Source organism: Microtus oregoni, unplaced genomic scaffold, assembly GCF_018167655.1.
Source record: "Microtus oregoni isolate MIOR12 unplaced genomic scaffold, Mior012 000025F_ref0000491, whole genome shotgun sequence".
In the NCBI taxonomy this organism is placed as follows: Eukaryota; Metazoa; Chordata; class Mammalia; order Rodentia; family Cricetidae; genus Microtus; species Microtus oregoni.
The window spans coordinates 15,203,553-15,225,026 of record NW_024543084.1 but is presented as its reverse complement, the minus strand read 5'-3'; the positions used below and the strand labels follow the sequence as shown (position 1 = coordinate 15,225,026).

General features: G+C 53.9%; 1 protein-coding gene across 1 annotated transcript in view; it reads right to left on the bottom strand.

Moving 5' to 3' along the window:
* Ncs1 (neuronal calcium sensor 1) overlaps window positions 1-18,232 on the bottom strand; it is a 48,869-nt gene extending 30,637 nt beyond the window's left edge. Inside the window, exon 1 of the mRNA XM_041674633.1 lies at window positions 17,776-18,232. Coding sequence (XP_041530567.1) covers window positions 17,776-17,839 — 64 coding nt within the window. The 5' untranslated portion in view covers window positions 17,840-18,232. The remainder of the gene's footprint in view (window positions 1-17,775) is intronic.
* Between the last annotated feature and the right edge of the window lie 3,242 nt (window positions 18,233-21,474).

The window sequence follows — 21,474 nt, the reverse complement described above, 5'->3', positions numbered from 1 at the left end:
CACTCTGCTCACAGAGATGCTTTGGGAACTGGTAGAGACTGCTTTTTGGCTTGGCCACACGCTAGGCCCTTCAACCGGGCTGCATCTGAGCCCCGCATTGATGGGAGTCACAGGCCACGGCTGTGCTCTGTGTGGCAAAGCGATCTCACTCATAAGCAAGAATCTCACCCAGGGGCTAACCAGACTCAAACACCGCTGGCCTGGCTTCTCCTCCTGGCACCCAGCCTCCCAATTCTTCCCCTCATATCCTTGCAGCCTGGTTCCCTTGTTTTAGGGATGTTTAGGATCTCTCAGCCTCTAAGGCACCTTAAGGCTGAACCAGCTTTGCCCCCTGACTTCTAAGGCACCCCTACCCCAGCTCATAGCATTGGAACCCACATTCTCTCCAACTAGCGGCCTTGGGGCAGATGGAGGCAGTCATGCTAACACCCCAGTCGATGGACTTGCATGCCACTCTGAGCCTTGCTTCTTCTTAGCACAGGGCTGCTGACAGAGCCGACAGGAGAATATATATGGCAAACAGCCCAGCACTGGACACAGGGACACAACTGTCAAGTGACAAGTGGTGGTGTCAGAATAAAACACTGGGGCTCTCACTGCCTTCTGGGTGGGAGCTGGGAGCTGCAGCTGGCAGAGCCAAGCCATGGTGTTAGCACACACCAAAGCGGACAGCTTCCAGCTGCTGTCAAGGAGAGGAGCCAGGCCCTAAAAGGAGCATGAAGCGGGGCTGCATAGACTATTCACATCTCGAATTCAATCCCATTTTCCTCCTAGTCCCTCAGATCTCCTGAGCCCCAGCTGTTTCCATTGACTGAGCTCAGGGGCTGCACCAGGTCCTGTGGCGAAACAGCTCACTGCCAGCCACTGTGAGTAAGAAAACCCCTGAGGTTCTAAAGAGGCAGGAGCATGCCATCAAAATCATACAGCCAGTGGCAGGGCAAAGTGAACCAGAGGCCCAGCAACCAGCATCCTAAGAGCAGGCTCAGAGGCCTCAGCCTGGGGTGATCACAAGGAGAGCCTTGTGTGCCCCCAGGCTGGTGAAAACACCTCTGCGTGTCAGGAGGGATGAGGGTTGGGGAGGACTCTCACGGGGCACAGGGCACTTGCTATCACCACAGCCCTTCTTGGAGGAGCCAGGCCTCGTTGCAGAGCACTTGATCCCTCTCGCTCTTAGGTTCATCAGCTCCAACCCCCAAGCTGAGCCTCAGTTTCCTCATCTGATGAAGGAGATAGCAGTATTCAGGAGACTGTTTCACCCCTGGAGGAGGACCACATGCTGAAGGAGTCCAAGAGTTCCTTCAAGGTGCTCCCCTCAGACTCCCTAAGGAGAGAGAGCCGATGGTGCCCTGGAGTTGAGAGACTCCAGGCAGCCATCAAAAGCAAGGTTTGAGAAATAGAGTTGGCTCAGGCAGTGCCTGAATTCAGATCCCCAGGACCCACATAAAAATCTGGGTGTAAAAGGGAGTGCTTGCAATCCCAGTGCTGGGAAGGCAGAGACAGGAGGATCCCTGGAAGCTCATTGGCCATCCATTCTAGCTGATCAGTGAGCTCCAAGTTAATTGAGTGACCTGGTCTCAAAAAGTGAGATAGGAAGGGGCTGAGAAAGTCACCTGATTACACACACACACACACACACACACACACACACACCACACACATGAGGTAAGTTTTGACTCAAAGTTTGCATTCTGGCTCAAATATTTTTATAAAGGTTACTATCTGCCCTAGCTATCATTTGTGGGTTTTATTTGACTCCAGAAACAAAATGATAAACTATAGTGATTTTAATTTCTTTTTTTGTTTGTTTGTTTGTTTTTTTTTTTGGTTTTTCGAGACAGGGTTTCTCTGTGGTTTTGGAGCCTGTCCTGGAAGTGATTTTAATTTCTATGTCGGCCAGACAAACTCCTGCCCCTCACCGGATTGTTGAAGTTACAGAAAGATGCACTTTGACTTGCGGACTCCAGTAGTGGTGTGAGGAAGAAACAGATGAGAGGAGCTCCCAACAGGCCAGACTAGCAACGCACCTATTACACACCTGAGGTGTAGGAGGTCCTTGTTTTCTTGGTTAATGAATAAAGAAACTGCCTTGGCCTGTTGAGAGGGCAGAACTTAAGTAGGCGGGGAAGACAGAACTGAGTGCTGGGAGGAAGAAGGCGGAGTCAGGAGACGCTATGGAGCCACCACCAGAATCAGACTTGCCGAATCTTTGCCAGTAAGCCACTGCAATGTGGTGATATACAGATTAATAGAAATGTGTTAAATTAATATGTAAGAGTTAGCCAACAAGAAGTTAGCTAACAGTCCAAGCAGTGATTAATACAGTTCCTATGTGGTTATTTCAGGGCTAAGCTAGCTGGGCAGATGGGACTAACAAGCAGCTCTTCCTAACACCAGAACAAGACGCCAGGCAGAGTATGATGCTCTCCACGGCACAGATAAGGAAACCAAGTCATCCAAAGATGAAGCTACCGGCCCAAACTCAACTGCAGTAGAGGTGGAACCAGAATCAGGGTCTAGGTAACTCCAGGACATACTGGAGTAGGTGTCTAAGACATCCCCCAAGTGCATGCTGGGAGTTGATCCTTTTACAGGTGATCCAACTCTTATATCGGTTTAGGATCCCTTATCAAAAGTTTCACAGATCTAGAGGTTCTTCTGGATTGGGAATAATTTGCATATTCATAATGAGATATCCCCAATAGAGGGGAGGACCCAAATTAAAACCCAATACCACCTTTTATATACAGCCCGAGGGTGATTTTGTACAGAATTTTTAGGGCAACCGAGTTTTTGCTGCAACCCGTCCCATGAGGTCGGGTGTGGAATTTTCCACAGCAGTCTCTCGTCAATCTACTGTGATTGCCAAACTGACCCCAGCTCATAGGGGACCAAATCTCTGGCCCAGACTGACTCTCCAGTACCAGGTCTTGCTGGCACTAGAATGCAGAGGTCCTTGGCTTGCACTGACTAACCCAAGCTCAGGTCTGGTCTTGACTACGTCCAACTGTGTAACAGTGGGCACATCAACTAACTTCTGAGTCTCCGCTTCTCTTTCCGGAAATAGGGAGTTAAAACCTGCCATCGTTGTACACAGAGAAAAAGATTGACAGAAATGCCGATGACAATGGCCTTGGGGAAGGAAAATAAAAACGGCTCTGCCACTACTGAATGTCCACTTCTATCCTTCCCAATTGCTGCAGGCTCTATCACACAGGGCGTGTGTGCCTGTGTCTGGTGGCTGGTGTGCAGTGGGTGGTTAGTGTGTGCTCCTGCAGAAGGCTCTCAGTAGCCAGAGTAGCTGCTGCGATGTCCCCAGCCTTCTTTCTCTCTCTTTGGGACACACACATACACGTGCACACACACATGAGCAACACAAAAGTGGCCCCAGGTCCAAGCCTTCTCTACTACCTGGGAACCTTGCAAGAGATGGAGTCCTATAGGGGGCGAATGCCACCTTATGCACCCCCCCCCCAGAAGATGCTGGTCTGAGGTGTTCCCTGCAAACTCGGGGAGGCAAGGGCACTTTTCCAGGTCTCATGCAGCCCAGTTCCACAAAGCTTCCCAGACTGCCTCTGCTGTTGCTCGTGCCAAGAGGTGCCAAGACGGTATTCAATTCTTAGAAGGCTCTTCCACTATCTTGTGTATCTTGTGACTTTGGGCAACTTAACCTCAGTTTCTGCAAAATGGGAGTAATGATAGTGAGGCCTTCTTGATAGGATGATCTTAAGACACAAGGAACTCTCAGTTCCTCATCTGTCCTTCAGTTACAGCAGGCCAGACTCTGGGTGGAGGTGCAGCAGTCACCCATACGGGCTCCTGTCCTCCAAACCCCCGATACATCCAAGACAGACCTAAGCATAGCTGTCTAGTCTCCTATGTGACAAGAAAGGAAAGATCAGAGGGACAAAATGAAGGGGAGAACATAGCTCACTTGGTAAAGAGCTTGCCTGTCATGCACAGAGCCGTAAGTTCAATTCCAGCCCCTTCACCATAACTGCTTCACACCTGCGATCCCAGCACTTGAGTCATTCTATAGAAAGTGGGGGGCCAGCCTGGGCTACATGGGTCTCTGTCTGAGATGGGAGTGGGGGATGGGGAAGGGAGGGAGCAGAGAGGATTCCACCCTGGCCTGGAGAGTGGAGGCCAAGGCTGTGTGGGGGTTTACCGGGAAGCAGAGAGCGGTCCTCTGACAGGCAGAAGAGAGCGGAGGGGATCTGCCAGAAGCGGCTGCCGGCCCAGCTCAGACCTCACAGAGCACAGGAGGTGCCCCAGGTGGACACACACTGCTGGAACAAAGCCCTAGCCACAGGCGGCTGTTGCCATCCGGGCAGAGGGAACACAACAAGTGTCCAGAAGCATTAGCAACTGCTCCTGTTGTTAATTAAAGTGTCACAGAAGCCACCAGAGAAGGGCAACATGGTAGGACCTACCGGCGGGGGTGGTACCTCCATCCCGTCAAGCCACCTCCCTCCTGTCCCAGAGTCCACCTTTCCACTTCAGCTCATGCCCTCATGATCCCCTCCCTCCATCCTGGGATGGGGACACCCTGGGCTGGTTACCATCCACAGTTCAGGCAGGCCTGATCAGTCATGGTTGCTAATGTCACAACCCATGGAGCAAGGACTCCCAGAACAGGAGTGGGGGAAGGGTGGTGAGGGATTCCTGCCGCAGAACAGAGGAGAGAGATAAATGAGATGCCCCTCCCCTCCGCCCAAGAAGGGTGCAAAACCCCCAGCCAGGGGATAACTAGCCAAACTGGCAGGGACACGGCTGGAGAGGGAAGCAGCCCTGCCTTCTGCCAGCTCCTCCACTCCTCCACTTCTCACCACCTGCCCCAGACGCAGTGACCCTGCTCCAGAAACCTATCTGCAGCCCCTGAGCTCCAGCAGAGAGCCCGGAATAGTTCTGGGACGTGAATTCCAAGGCATTTGGCCTAGAGAGTCGCTTCTGGAGCTGGCTCTTTAAGAGCCAGGGTAGGGGTGTGGTCCTGACCTGCTCTCCAAAGAGGAGGCACCTCAGTGACTCACCTTTGTCAGAGCAGAGCAACTGGAGGACCCCAAGCAGGCTGGGCAGGAGGTTGGCTGCTGTCAGTCACTAGTCTAAGTGACAGGTATAGAGGCCCAGGTAGAAACATGTAGCACCATAAGTCAGGCTGTAACCTTGACCACAGCATCTGCCGGTACCTTCATCTCCTAACTACACAGGATCCCCAGCTGCTTTACAACCTGTTTCCCAAGCTGCTTCTCTACCGAGGCTGCTGTGCATGGGGCTCAACAGGCACCTCTTGGAGCAGAGACCACCCTTTCTCCCCCTGTGGACAAGAACCAGAAGCTCAGGAGGCAGGGGTGCTAGTGGAGTTTCTGGCCTAACAAGCACAAGGTCCTGGACTAGGTCCCCAGCACTTCACGAACCAGGTGTGGTAGCACCATGATTGAAGGTGGAGGCACGGGATGGGGTGGGAGGGATCAGAGGTTCAAGGTCATCCTCAACTACACAGGGAGTTTGAAGCCAACCTGGGCTACAAGAAATGCTGTCAAGAAAGGAAGGAAGGAAAGAAGGAGGGAGGGAGGGAGGGAGGGAGGGAGGGAGGGAAGGAAGGAAGGAAGGAAGGAAGATTGGTTCAGGAGCTGGATCAGCTGGTGAAGTGCTTGTCCTGGAATTATGAGGACCTAACTTCAGACCATGTAAAAAGTGTGGTGGTCAAGAACCCTTGGGGTTCACTGGCCAAACCAGCACATCGGTGAGCCCCAGACTCACTGAGACCCGTCTCAAATAAGGAAGAGAGCCACTGAAAAAAACACCAGCCCATGCTTGTGACTTTTGTACATACACACACACACACACACACACACCTGGAAAGCTCGGAGGCAGGTGTAGCCAGGCCTACCTCTGTCCTGGCAACTCCGCCCCTTACCTGTCTAGCTCAGAGGGCTTGGTAGACACCACATGGCACTCCAGCCACACGCCTCCACCTCCCCCCAAACCACCTCCTGGCCACAGGTCCTCAGAGCAGCCCTGTCATGAGGTGTTCATACCAGAAGCTGCTGCCCGGCAAACCTTCTGGCCCAGGTCTCCTCTCCTCTGCCTCCTACTCCTCCCTCCGTCGGGGCTACCCACATCAGCAAAGGAATACATTGAACTGAGACATCACCTAAGCCCTCCAAGGGCGCCTAGGCCAGGTAGGTTCACATTACACCAACGGCTTGGTTTGACATGTAAACTGGCCTCACTTCTGTCTCTCCACAAGATCATGCATACCATATATGACAGAAAACCAACTGTCAGTGCTGCCTTGTGCCAGCGCCACAGGGTAAACTGAGGCAGATAGTCTATAGCCACTTTCTCAACCAGGAAAGGAGAAGTAAAGAGGCAGCCTGAGGAGCCCCAGAACCAGCTGGGCCTCCCGCTGGGCCCAGGGTCCTCTACCTTCCTCCCAAAGCCTCAGGGCATCCTTCCAAAAATGCCCTAAGGCCCTCTCAGAACCGCCCTCCAATGCAGGGAAGCAGGTGTCCCAGCCAGGGCTCCTAAAGCAGGAACCTCTATATTTTGATGGCTGCTTCTAGTTTTAATTAAGATCATGTTCCCCTTGAGCCCAGCAAGGGCCCCATGACAAGCAGCGAGGAGACAATTGTGACCCTGCCTGGTTGCCTGTGTAGACTACAGAGCCCCAGAGAGTTCAGGACCATGGCAAGAGGCCCAGTGCCCAGGAGCACAGGCTCTGAACAGGCCCAGCTCCCTGTCTGCACAGTGCACACCATGTATTTTTGAACAGAAGGAAAGCATTTGTCCCCCCCCACAGTGCCAAAAATAGCCTCATCTCTGCTCTGAAGGGGAGCTTTGGTTCCTACCAAGAGGCAGGTGCGGGAGGGCGGGAAGGAGGGATGAGCCGCTGGCTGTCTCCCCAGCCACCAAATTCACAAGGGACTGTGGTCTCCACTAGGCCTAATCTGCTAAAGCCCTGGAGCCCCCAGACCCAGAAGGGGTCCCAGGAGAAAGGGGTAAGTCCGGATAGGGAAGCAGGTTGGGAAGGAATGGAAGAAGCCTGGACCATCCATGGGCTGTTTACTTCTCTTCATCTTATGTTGGTGGGATGGGGCGGGGCAGACAGCCGGTCAGCCCCACAAAGAGCCCCACCGTCAGCCTCACAGCCCACAGCCAAGTCGAGGAGAGTTAACACACTGTCACTAACATCCAAGTTAGACACTGGCAGGCAGGGCCGCTGGTCTCGGTGCCAGCTGTGAGCGGCTGAGGATGGATGGGTCAAGGGAGCTGGCCTGCTCCTCTGGGCAGACGAAGCACGGTTTAAAGTTCATCCACCCACACTGTAGCAAGCCTGCAAAGGGCGTGGCTCCCTCCATAGATATGTGAAGCCACCAGGATGCAGTGAGAGAGGGCAGCGGGGCCCTCATCAGTGTCTTCACATCCTCCCCTCCAGGTCAGGCTCCAACACTTTGCCCATTTCACAGACTGCTCCTGAGCTCGGCAGGAGAGGGCTGAGCTGACGTCCCAGCAGGAAGTGGGGAGAAGATTTCAAAGCTGGTCTTGGGGGAAGGGAATCCCTGAGCTGCAGTTCCCCACAGCAGACAGCACAGCACACAGACCTCGTGGCTCCAAGTCCTCCCTCCCCCTACAGAAGCACCAATGATGAGCAGGCTGAGGGGCAGAAGAAGGGCAGAGGAAGTGAGGGCCTGTGTGTATGCTTCCAAGTCCAAACCATTTTCTGGTTCCCACAGCAACTCTTGGTTAAAAATAAAAATAATAATAATAATAATAAGAGAAATCTGGAAAATGAGGTCACTGTCCCCAAAAGGCCAGAGCTGTGGATGACCTGGGCAGCTGTGGCCCCAGCCCGAAGTGAGAGAGCGGTGGCACCCGATGCTGAAAACTAGAGCCCAAAATAAAGCAGCAAAGCGTGCTATTTCTGCCTGGGTTAAACATTCCTCAGAGCTGCATTCCTCCACCCGCTGGCATCCAGGACACAGGGCTCTGAGTCCACCAGCTTCCTGGGCCACCTTGGGAAGCCAGGCGTGCCAGAGCCAGCCCTTTCCTAGGCCCCTAACCTGTGCTCCTCGTGCCAGGGGAGCCCCTCCCCCCAGCTGAATAACTGATCTCCCCAGAGTTGAGATAAAAGACATCATGCCATACAGACAAAAGGACAGACAGGAAAGGGAGACCTTCTAAGAGGGGCATTCAGATACAAGGCCTTGGCTGGACCCCCCCGCCACACACACACACACCTGCTCCTGACAATTCCTAGGGGCCACAGGCTGGCTGTGTGGGCCAGGCAAGTGGGATCAAAGGGAAGGGCCCAGAAAGAGCAGTCTGGAAAACTTATGGGGACAATGGAAGCCACATCTGCCTGCCTTCTCCATTGCAGCCGTAGGCTCTGCTGCACAGCTACTAAAAGCCACAAGACATGGTCTAAGCCTCAAGGAGCGGTCAGTCACTGGGGACTCTATGTCACTGTGTCCCTGAATCCACATCCTCCTTTATCCAAAGACACATCCTAAGGCAGCAGGCTGTGCCACGCACAGGGTAGGGTATCTGTCTAGGGCACTCCAGGTCCCATCTCACCCTTGGACATCTCATTTCCCAGCCCTGGCCTGCCACTAAAGCAGGAACAGGGGGCTGGGGAGATGGCTCAGTCAATAAAATGCCTGCTAGAGGACCCGAGAGCCCAGAGCCAAGAGCCGGAACCCGTGTGAAAGCTGGGCATGGTAGAACTGTGGCTGAGGAGATGCACAGATACCTACAGCCTAGCCAATCAGTGAGCTCCTAGTTAAGTGAGAGACCCTGACTCTAAAGATAAGGTGGGAGACGCATGAGGGCAGCCTCTGGCCTCCACACACACGCACCATTGTAGGCACGCACGCACACACACACACACACACACACACGCACACGAGGGTAGTGCAGATACTGTGAAATGGGAGCACTACTCTCAGGCTCAGAGGCTGGGGGGCCACCACGAGATCCCAGAGGCAGGCACATTATCTTCTTCTGCCTCCCTTGGGGTAGGTAGAGGTTAAGAGAGGCCTTGGGGGCTGGGGACTGGGATCAACAGTCCCCTGCACCCTCCTGACCACACTCACTGGACACCTACAGGACTTCCAATAAGATCGCCCTCCCATGGGGCCTCACCCCTGCCTCCGTCCTGCAGAGTCAAGGCAGAAGTTGCTCAAATATCCATGGGAGGCAAGACTACTCACTGCCTGGCCTCACACCCACCCCATAAATGCAGAACATTTGGCCAGCGTCTGACACTCCAGGGGTCAGAGATTACAGAAGAGTATGCTCATGATGGGAAGGGCATGGGTTTGGCCACACAGGGATGAGATTAGCCTGAGCCTGGGACTAATGCTAACTGGCTAAAAGATCTTGTATGTCCCTGAGCCTGCCTGGGCCTCCTTCCCATTTTCTATAAAAGAGGTGCCAGTCCCCATTCTCAGCCATGGGCTGGGGTGGGGGGGGCTATACTAGGTGACAACTGCTTCCTGCCCGTACTCCTGACACCAAGCTCTCACGTGATAGGCTAGTCCCCATTATACTACGCATCCTAATGGTACTCCCTCATACCCACCTCAGCTGGTCTCATGGGAAGGGCGAGGAGGACTTGACAAGCAGCGGTCATATTCCCCAGTCTCAGAGCCATGGCTGAGATGGCCTGTGGCCTATGTAAGGTCTCTCTCTCTCCAGCCACCACCCCCAAATACATCTGCATTTACAACCTGCACAGTGCTACCCCCACCACACACACCCAGACACGATGTGTATTCATGCGCAGACTGAGATGGCTCACCCACTCCTGACACATGGCATGACCTTGTCACACTCAGAACATGAACACGTGAGTCAGAGCTTGCACATGTGACCCTCACCCCCTATCCAGCCTGCAACACCCACACAGGAACCCACACATGCTCACGCTGAACCCCCACACCCCCACGGAGCCTTCTGTGCTTCCCACCAGCAAAGACTGGGTGTTGAATACTCAGGCTCAAGGTTCAACGGGACCACGAGCAAACCCTAGCTGTATCACTTGCCAAACTAGCTACAGGCTGCTCTTGTCACGTCTACACCCTACCTCCAAGATTGCCTGTCTTTATCTGTGAGAGGGACTATGCAGGGAGTCGGTGATGGAATCACCTGAGCACTGAGTATGGTTCTGGGCCACAGGGAACGTGCATCACCAGACTCTAGCCATCTGTTGCTTTCAGAATTCTCCTCCATCCTTGGTGATCAAAGAGGGATGGGGCTGAGAAGGGCTGATAAATCCAACCCCACCAATCCTGCAGGATTGGGGTGTTATCATCCCAACTCCCAGATGAGGACACCAAGACATCAAGAACCTAGAACGGGGCCTTGGTGATTAAGAGCACTCACTGCTCTTGTAGAAGACCCCGGGCTTGGTTCCCAGCATCCACACCAGGCAGCTCGCAGTGCCTGTAGCTTCGGTTCCAAGGGCTTCAGTACCCTCTTCTGGCCTCCGCAGATATCTGACTACACAGGCTACACATAAACTCACACAGATATACAAATACTCATACACAAAAATTAAACCTTCAGTGACACGCACAGAATGCTCCTTTCAGTTAACACTCAGATTTTCCTTGCTAGAACTACTTCGAACAAAGCACAGCATAGCAGATGTCTGCCCTGAAGAAGGAAAGATAACACCCACCAAAACCTTAACACATTATGGCAAAATGGAAGGCATCCTGGCAAGAGTTCAAGGCCCATGGTCCCCTCATACTTTTGTGCAATCTTAGGAGAGGTACTGAAAAGTCGGGGCTTTGAGGGCTGTGCATATAATTCAGTGGGTAGAGGACTGGCAGACGCACAAAGCCCTGTATTCCATCTCCAGCACTACATGAACAGGGTGGAGTGGTGCTTGCCTGTAACCACAGCAATTGGGAAGAGGCAGGAATTAGAAGTTCAAGGTCATCCTCAGCTATGTGGTGAATTCTAGGCCAGCCTGAGCTACATGAGACTGTCTCAAAAGCTAACAAAGATGGATGGATGGATGGATGGATGGATGGATGGATGGATATGTGCACCTGTCTCTCCTTAAGGATAAAGAACCCAAAATGAGATTATGGCCTTAAAGCCATGGTACATTTTGAAAGGCTTCTTTTTTTTTTTTCTTTTGAGCAAGGTCTCCTTGTGCATTCTGAGCTGCCTTTGAAGTCCCAACTCTCCTCTTTCCATCTCTGGAGGAGTCCTAGAATTACAGCATGCGCCTCCATGCCTGGCTTGAAAGGCTTTTGGTTCAAACTGGCTGACCTGCTTTCCAGAAGGGCACTCTGACCACAGTTTCAGCTACAGTGGGGAAGCACGGGCCACCTTCCTGCATCCTCACCAGCAATGGCTGTCACCATTTGACTCCATTGCTGCCAATCTCATGGGGGAAGAAAAGAAACAGGGTCTCAAGTTCATCTCATTCATTACTATTAAATAGAATTCAAGAATCTTTGATCTGGAAGACTCTTGGGACCATGTGGTTGGAGGCCCTGGTGTGTGTATGTGTGTGTGTGCATGCACATGTGTACATGCATATGCATGCATGTATGTAGTTATGTGGGTTCGCTAGGCAAGGACTCTACCAACGGAGCCACATACCCAGCCCATGTATAAAGACTCAAAACAGAAATAGTCATCACAGCTCTGTAATGGGGCAGACGCAATATAGCTGTCTAGTAACAGAGGATTAAATGAAAACATTTTGCATGCTTATGTTGCAACGTTAAAAACAAACAAAACCGACATAGGCCAGTGGGATAATTAAGTGCGTAAAAGCACTTCTCCCTCGCCTGGAGACCTGAGTTCAATCCCAGAACCAACATGGGAGAAGAGAACTGACTCATAGTTTGTCCTCTGACCTAAACACGCATGCACACACACACGCACATATGCACACATGTGCACGCATGCACACACATGCATGCACGCACACGCACACATGCATGCACACACACACATACACGCGCACACACTCACAACAACGGAGGAGCACGGGCCACCTTCCTGCAGTCTCACCAGCACTGTCTGTCACCGTTTGACTCCATTGCTGCCAATCTCATGGGGGATTGGCACACAAAATAATGTAATTAACAAAATATCAAAGCTAGAAATCAAAAGTAGACAACCCCAAAGCCACAGAATGGTGAAGAATGTCTATGGAGTCCCCCTGAGTACTCCTTGAAATACCTCTGGACTCTGTCAGGCCACCTCCAATGACACCCCTAGTTCGTTGCCATGATCGTCCTTGGTCCCTATTACTGCCTTCTTCATTTCTTGGACTACAGCCAAGAATGCTCTCTCTAGGGGGCTGGAGAGACGGCTCAGAGGTTAAGAGCACTGACCGCTCTTCTGGAGGTCCCGAGTTCAATTCCCAGCAACCCACATGGTGGCTCACAACCATCTGTAATGAGATCTGGTGCCCTCTTCTGGCCTGCAGGCATACATGGAGGCTGAACACTGTGTACATAATAAATAAATAAATCTTAAAAAAAAACTTTAAATTATAAAAAAAAAAAAGAATGCTCTCTCTAAACCTTACCTCGCATTGCCCCCCAACTCTGTACCTCCCTTCCAGAGCTCCCCACCCGTCTTAGAAAACATCTAAGTTCCTGTCTATGAACTGAGGGTGCCTCTGGTGAATCCCGCTCACCCCCAGTGTCCCCACAACCTGTGCCATGTGAGCCTCAGACCCTGACCTGGAGCAGAGGAGGCGCCATCCTGAGGGGGGTGGGCTGCCAGGATGAGGATCCACAGAGACACCTAAGATCGGAAGAACTGGCTGAGTAGGGGACAGGAGGAACCAGTCACATGCCACATAGAGCCATGAGGGACAAGGACAGGGAAGAGCCCAGGCTTCATAGCCCAAGTCCTACACTGGCCAGGCAGATGCACGCCCCTGCAGCCAGCAGAGAACAGTGATTGGAGATTGCCGGGGAAGCGCTGGGCACCAGGCACCACACTTTTCCTCCACGTACCCTGAATCCTCCTCAGCTTCAGGGCTCATCATGAAGTCCATTTTCCAGAGGAGGAGAGAGGGTGTCCTCCTACCACAGGAAATGGCTAGAGTTATTGAACCCTAGTCCCACCCAGGAACTCTGCAGCCCTGAGGCCCTCATGCCCTCTCTGGCCTTCGGAGCCTTGTCTTTTCCTGTGGAACCACGCAGCCATGCAGAGGGGTGTCACAGCCAAATACGCGGGGCCCAGAGAAGGCAGGTGACTAATTTAAGGCCACAGAACCTGTGGGGATCTAGCCTGCTCTCACAGAGCTGGACTGCTCTATTAAAGTGCCCACCTCAACAGTGAGTCTCACCTAAGTTTCTCTTGCTACTTTGTCCCACCGTCAGTGAAGGAAGACAGGCACCCAGAGACAACAGAAACCCCTTTCTCTGGTCCTTCCCTCTCCTGGACAGGGATGACCTGCCCACCACATCCTCATGGAGCCATCACTGCAGCTCTGGAATGTGTCCCAAGATGTACGTCAGAGACTGCCTCCCCCAAGGTTTTGCTCTGATTGATAAGAGCTGGGTAGAGACAACTGAGCAGGGGGCCTTCTTTATCCTTCTCGGGGCCCCTGGACAGCCAAAAGTCAGAAACCTGCGAGTCCAGCTGATAACTCCCCGTACCTCTCAGCCTGACCCCACCTGATGTCCCAGGCCCTGCGGTGTCCGCTGCTGTTCAGACACTGAGTGCACATCTTCCCGCTCTTCCCTAATCTGCTGTGTGCTAGAAAACCTCTGGGATGTCTGGAAGATGCAGACGAGGCTCAAGGTTGCCAGGCAAGGTCAAGGCCAAGCTGAAACTGACCAAGTGACAAGATGTGACCGCCCCTCCCCCAACTCCTGAACCGAAGGACTCTGGGGAGGAGCCAGCAGTAGTGTGAGATGGGAAGAGGCCGGAGGATAAAGGAATCTCTGCCCTTGCACTCCCTGAGACAGGAAAAAAGGATTCGCGTGCCACCTGGCCAGTATCCAGCAGAGGCAGAACTGTGTCTCTCGTTCCTTCTTACACATATGCCCAGCAGAGTGGGCACTCAGTGAATGGCAGACTGGGACAGTTCCAACACGGCTGCCATGCAAAAGCAAGAGCCTGCTAGACCTCACTCCATCCTGAGTGACTGCTAGGCTCAAAGACTGGGGCGACAGGGAGAGCTATCTGCAGAGATGGAACCCGTGAACAAAAGACATTCAATGCTGTTCAGGATGAAGCTTAAAGCTGAGGCGGGGGTTCATTTGGTTCCATCCCAGCAATGGAGGAGGAGAAGGGGTGTGAACAATGCATTCAAAGCAACAGCGACATGTTTGGGAACAGTCACCGGCTACTAACCAACACTCCACATCACACCTCTGCTCACTTCCTACTACTGAGACCATACCCATTTTGCAGAGGAGGAAAGCAAGGCTCAGTTAGGCAAGAGGGAAGACTTATTCTTCAGCTTGAATATACAGAGATGCAACAGTCTCACCAATCAGCTCAAAGAGAGTGAGGCAGACCCCGCCCACAGAACCCCCACTGCTGTTCATGCCAGCCTGTGAGTCCTGCCAAAGCTAGGGGGCAGAGGTAGAAGGGTCTTCCTCTCTGCTAACCTGCTGCCCTTAGAGAGAGAGGAAATTCCAGCGAAGCTGGGTGCACACCGTGTCAGTAAATAATCTCTGCATAGGAAGAAAGAGCACAGGACGTTCCAGAGCAGTATGCAGGAAAGACGGTCTTCTTCAGACAGGCTGAAGCCAGGTACACTGTCAAGTCCTCGCGGAGCCTTCGGCCCTTCCCCTGCTTACACAGATGCACAGACACATGCACGGACCACAAACCGCAGTAGATCCGTGCCACCCAGGATGGTACTCCGCATAGACTCAGGCAAGCCCATGGGGCCCCCAACCTAGACCTTGCAGCACAGGATAGCCGGGACCTGCAGCATAAGTCAGAATTATGGTTCTTCAACTGGATCTCCCCAGAACCAAAATCAGTATATGATGCTCTTGCTCTCATTTTGTGTGTTTGGTCGTGTGTGTGTGTGTGTGTGTGTGTGTGTGTGTGTGTGTGTGTGTAAAGATGCACTCTACCCTTGTGAAAACAGATGAAGGCCAGAAGTCAGTGCTGGCATCTTGGCATCTTCTCCTATGGCCCTCCACCTTATTTTGCTTTTAAAGGTTTTGATTTTTAACTACGCGTGGGGGAGGGGGCTGCGCATGTGAGTGCAGACAGAGCCCGTAGAGACCAGAGACTTTGGCTTGCATTGAGCTTGAGTTACAGACAGTTGTGAGCCATGGACATAGGTGCTAGGAATCGAACTCTGGTCCTTAAGAAATAGCAGCGTTCATTCTTACCGCTAAGCCATCTCCCCAACCTCTTCGCCATATTGTCTGAGGCAGAGCTCACCATTTCAGCTAGACCGACTGGTCAGTGAGTTCCCAGGATCCCTCTGTATATGCCTGGCAGTGCTGGAGTTACAGACACGAGCCACAGTATCCTGCTCTCACATGGGTGGGTACTAGGGATGCGAACTCAGGTCCTCATGCCTGCACAAGCCATCTCTCCAGCCTCGTGAGTTACACATTTAGGGGTCCAATCCCAGATCTCAGCCCAGACCTAAGAGAAGAACTGCCCAAGTACCGGGGACTTTGCAAACTCTTCAGGAGATGGTGACATTTGGGACTACTTCCTGGGTGTTGTGTCTCTTGATCCCGGAATTCCCCGGAAGAAAGAGTAGATGTCACCAATACCTCATGAGAAATAAAAAAGTATAGCCGGGGCCTGCCACAGGCTGCAAGCACTGATGGAATTATTTTACTTCCACACGGATCTGCAGACCTATAAAGTGCCCACGCCGGGAGAGATGGTTGTTGGCCACACAAAGACCCGCCTGGAGGGAGCTGGCTTCCACAAGGAGACAGGTCAGAGGCCAGGGAATCCCCCTACCCCTAATAAGGTCTTAGTGGAGGAAAAGTGCCCTAACTAAACTGCTCTACATCATCACAAAAGCTCAGCAGAGCACCACCAAGCCCATGCTTAACAGAGTCTTGCTGGCCCCATTCTCCCCAAGTTGATGGCCCAGCCTCACAGAGATGCATGCGGCTGGCAAAGCATCTTGGCTCCTCAGTCCTTAGGGTCTTCTGAATTCAGAATCCACCAGCATAGGCCAGCATGGGAAAAGAAGCACAGAAGGGCTTTTTACCATAAGCCTGAGGTCTCTCCCTGGACACAGCTTCAGGGCAACATACCCAGGTGCAATCCCAGCACTACCCAGAGCCTGTGACAAGCTAGCTACGCCAGCTAGCCTATTTCCTCTTTGCGAACAGCTGTAGTGCCCAGAACGTGCCAATTTGTTGGTGTACAGTTATGCTAAGGATGAAGTTAACGGGGCATGACACACTCAATAAGCAGGACACTGACTTCACACGGCTCATTGGGGCCCCCAGCCTTCCCACCATGGAGACAATCTGGTACACCACGCCACCGTTTCTGGAGAAGTCTGTGGGATCCTCTACCCTCCCCAGACCCTGGGGTCCTGAGGGCGTCCCGCCCACGGTCCACCTGCTAATGACTATGGGCCACACTGTGGAGGGTGCAGTCAACCTCCGAAACAGTAGAAAAGGCCGCCCACCCACTCTGGAAAGAGAGAGCAGAGGCTTGGGCTGAGGGGCACATTTCCAGGAGCAGTTCCTGGATGTGACCTCCCTGATGCCCAGTTCCTTAGGCCAGGAGAGCCCAGTCAGTAAGGCCCCCTTTGTTCTAAGTCTCTGGAGAATGAGGAGTATGGGGCTAAGGCTCTGGAAGACCGATATGGGGGGGGGGGGGGGCGGAGAGAGCAGAGGCCATGCACTGCACCAGAGCCTCCATCTACACCCAGCTGCCAGTCAACTGTCTTTCTGGATGGTGCCCAGGACCCACGTGGGGGGGTTCCACCCCATGACCAGGCCACTTGCTGCCCTGCAAGTCAAACAGCCTGGCAGAAACCCTTCCACACACTCATGCATCTCCTGCTTCCCAAAATAAAAGAGGGTGGTCAGGGCCTATAGCCATGAGCCCCTGGTGAGCAGGGCTGCCCCTGAAGAAGCTGCCAGGAGGGAGAAGCTGCCAGGAGGGGGACGCCTGGTGAGGAGACACTGGAGATGCAGAGACAGGAGATCTGTGAAGTTGGGCAAGTGGAGAGCCACACCTGGGACTGATCTAAAGGACTGGAGTGGGACAGACTTTCCTTCATCCGGCAGCCGGGGCTGTAAAAACCCATTTCCTGGTGCCGCAAACAGACAGGAGCAAGGAAAAGAGGAGATAAAGAATACATCTAAGAAGGCGCCCGGGACCCTTGGACCCTCACCGCCACTGCCTGAGCGCTCTACCAATCTCGCCACCCTTCTCCCTCCCAACACACAGTCACATTTGCCAGGGAGGGGGCGACAGGCCAATCTCACAGCGGCAGGAGCCGCCGCATCATCATTAGGCATGAATCACCCACCCATCCCACTCCAAGCAGCGGAGTCACACTACGCCCGGGCGCCCCCTCCCGGGACCACCGCCCCCCTGCCCCAGCACAGCCGGAGCCCTTAGGACTGGAGGGGGGCCGCGGGTGGGCTGGAGATGTCCTGAGGACCAGGGCTGATCCCTAGCGCGTGCTGACAGGCGACATCCTGCCAGGGCCGGGGGCGGGGGCGCGGGTAGAACAATGGGCCAGGTGCGGGGCAGGGGCGCGGCCGGGAAGGGCGGAGGGAAGGTCGTGGTTCGATGTGGGGTCAGGAATGGGGATCGGGGCGCACTCACAGTAGGTTTTTCTGGTCAGCTCCTCCACAACTTCAGGCTTCAACTTGCTGTTGGATTTCCCCATGCTCGGCGGCCACGGCCCCCGCTCCCCGGGCCGGACCCACTTGGGGCGCCCAGCGGGAGCGGCTGGGTCGGGCCGGGGCACGCGGAGGCCGGCAGGCCGGACTGGGCCGGGCCGGGGCCGCGCCTTTGTCTGGCCGTGCCCGCGCGTCCCGTACGCGGGACTCCGCCGGGCTGCGCGACCGCGGCTGGCGACTCGGGGGGTCTCGGGGACCCGGCGGCGAGGGCCAGGCCTTGGCGGTGCAGGCGGCCACGGCGCGGAGTTGCACGGGGCTGGGCGCCGCAGCCGCCGGCGCTCGGTAGCCGCGGTCGTCCCTGGTTACTGGGCTGCGCAGCACATGCTCGTTGCCGCTGCGCCGCCGCCGCCCCTGCGCTCCCCGCCTCCCGCCCGCACCGGCGCGCCAGGGGTGGACTCGGAGCCGCCACTCAGCGCCCGGCACCACCTCCCGCCCAGCACCCGCCGGGCGCGCAGCGCGCGTGGAGGCGCCCCCTTTCCTGTTGGCTCTCCCGGGATACCCGAGAGGTCGCCGCGCCACCCCCTCAGCGGATCCATCCTCCTCTCCGTGGCGACGCGGGCGGGGAGGGCCCGGAAAATCGGACGTGAACGAGGCCAAGTCCCTGCCCGGCGCAATTCATTCATTCCACTTGGATGTGTTAGGCGCTGGGGACGCGGCGGCCAACCGGACAGGCACGATCTCAGGCCTCTCTGGGAGCGTCCTGAAGTGCTGGCTGGCACGGGCTGTAGTGGGAACACTTATGTGCGGCCTTGTGGGAAGTGACCTCTAAAATCATAAGATCAGGTTGAGAAAGGAAGGGCTGGAGCACCAAGAAAGGGTCTGGCCTGGGAGGGAGAGCAGCCTTGGTACCCCAGGTTCCAGGCAAGGTTGGGTAACCATCTGAGGCCAGGCAGAATGGCCAGAGCTTCTGGAGATCAGCGTGGCAAGTCCTCTTTCCCCAAGGACCTGGCCTCTGTCCCAAGGGCTCAGGAGTACTGGCAATTTAGGCCTTCACTATTGTCGGGCTTGCTTGCCAGGGGGAGCTGAGCCTCCTAGTGGGACTTCATGCCTGGATGCTCAGAGGTTGGCACCTAGGAAGGGGCTTTAGGGAGAGCCAAGCTGCCCTGTCCCGGTCAGCGGGATGCAAACGGTGGTGCCTGTAGGAGAAAGAGGAATGGAGGGGCGAGACACACGAGAAATGACGGCAAGACAGTATTTCTGATCAAGCCGCCGAGTTTATTATTTCTCAGAGGCTGTTAAACAGCAAACGGGCTGGGTGGGTGGGGAAGAGGTGTCAGGTCTGCTGGAATTCAGGCCTGGAGACGTCCCTAGCTGAGAGGTAACTACTGAGGGTCTGTGATTGTTGACTAACAAAGGAAATGCTAATGTTTTCTAAAAGCCTGGTACCTGCAGGTCTCACTAGGCTAATGTCCTAGGTCCTGAACTTGCTTGCAAGGTGAATATCTTACTTGTGAACTTAAGATGGCTGTAAACAAAATACAGATCTCAAAATACAGGTCCTTGCCTCCGGCACTGCCCTACCCTGCCCCTATTCCAAAATGTCACCCTAATTGTGAGACCTTTCCTGTCTCTGCCCAACACTGTATGTGTCTCCTTAACATCTCAGAGAAACTTGGCCCACGTGGTTCAGTGTGGTATGCTTCCCCCAAAGCATAAACCCCAGGGGTAGAGAGACCAGCCTGGTCTACAAGAGCTAGTTCCAGGACAGGCTCCAAAACCACCGAGAAACCCTGTCTCGAAAAACCAAAAAATAAAAAAAATATAAATAAATAAATAAATAAATAAAAGAAATATGTCCTGCTCTCAGAAGTCCCTGAGGGCCAGTGGCAACCTCTGCGGGCCAGTCTTGGTGGCAGAGGCCTAGGCATCCAGCTATCCAGAAAGCGGAGGTAGGAGGATCCCTGATTCATAACCAGCTTAGACAACATAGTAGTGCCTTCAGGGATAGGGCAGAGAACAGGAGAGGGAGGAATGACCCATGGCAGGAGGTAGAGGTCTGGAAAGACCATGACAGGACGAAGCCATCCCCTCCTGAGCAATCAAGGAGGCAACCACAGACAGAATTTCTTTTTCTCTCCCTCGGCGGGTCCAGAAGGCTAAAAAACAAAGCAAAACAAACAACAATAACAAAACCTGGCCAGGGCAACGATATGTTTCAACACCACTTCTCCCCAATCTGAACACCCTTAAGACAGCCTCTGCTGCTGCTCTGACATGAGCCCAGGCCAGATCAGCTTGCTGGTGTGAAGGGCCCATTTGTTATAGGACGTGAACAGGTATGGACCCTGGAAGCTGGTACTGTGCCACAGCTGGGGGAGGTAGCTGCACTAGAGGTGGGAGCAGGGCATCCCAGCCTTGAGGATCAATTCAGAATAGACACCAGGGAAAGGCCACAGAGAGAGGCTCAGAGTTGGCCAGCTTGCCTAAGCCTCCTGCTAAGAGGGAGCCAGTGGACCATGAATCAGGGATCAGGCAGCAGGGTTAACAGTTAAAGTCTCACAGAGCTGTGAGTCAGACCCATCACCCCTCACTCAGGGGGTGGAGGCAGGAGACTCAGCAGCTCAAGGCCAGCGTTGGCCACATAGAGAATTCAAGGACATCTTGTGTTGTATGAGATAAAAATAATAGTAATAAAATAAAAAAATAAAAGGCCCTACAGAAACCCAAGTGTCCTGTCTGTGTTGAGGGCTGTGCTGAAGATGGGGGACACTGCAAGTGACCAACATGAGAAATAGTCTGTTTCAGCCAGCCCCAGGACAACAAAAAAACCACACTGGTCACAAGTACCAGGAGGACTCTGCAGAATGCAGAGGTCAGGGAAGTGGCTGGCTTCTCACAGTCGTTAACACTGGACTAATATTAACTGAGCACCTACTACAGGCCAGGCCCCTGGGGATGTTGGCAATGGAATTCACAATTTAGTGATCAGAGGACAATAGAGACCGCAAACAATGCACAAAATAGACAATGTGTTCCACAGCCAGGGAATGGCACAAGTAAGATGGGTATGTCAGGGGTAAGGCGAGAACAAAGCCAGGATCTGAGAAGCCCTGGGTGGGAATCTGGCCAAGGACTTGAAGCAGGGAGGGGAGAAGGGAGTTGAGGACCCTGTAGACAAAGTGAGGCTCTGAGCAGAGTCAGGACCGCACAGCTGGAGCAAGAACAGTCTCACAGGGTGGGTGAGGTGGGGCAAGAGGGTAAAGTCATTGTGTGTGACAGACTGGTGAGAGAAATGAGAAGGGGCTTATCCTGGCTCCTGACTCTTGAGGTTCAAGGTCTACGACTGTATCTGGTGGTGCCCTGCTGGTAGAGTCCCAGGGAAGACAGGAAGAGGGAGAGCATGCTGTGCGCATTCTCTGCCTCCTTCCAGCTTGCCAGGCACAGCAGTGCATGCCCGTGGTTCCAGCACTGAGACTGCTGAGATTGCGGGGTGAAGGGTGGCAAGCCAGCTGGGACATCGAATGAAAGCTCAGCGTGTGTGGAGAGGGTTGCGGACAGAGACAATAGCTCAGCTGGTGAGGTCCTTACCTCAAAAGCCTGAGGACCTGAGGATCTCCACAACCCACATAAAAACAAAACCGGTCCTGGGGCTGGGGAGACATTCAGCAGTAAGACACTTGCC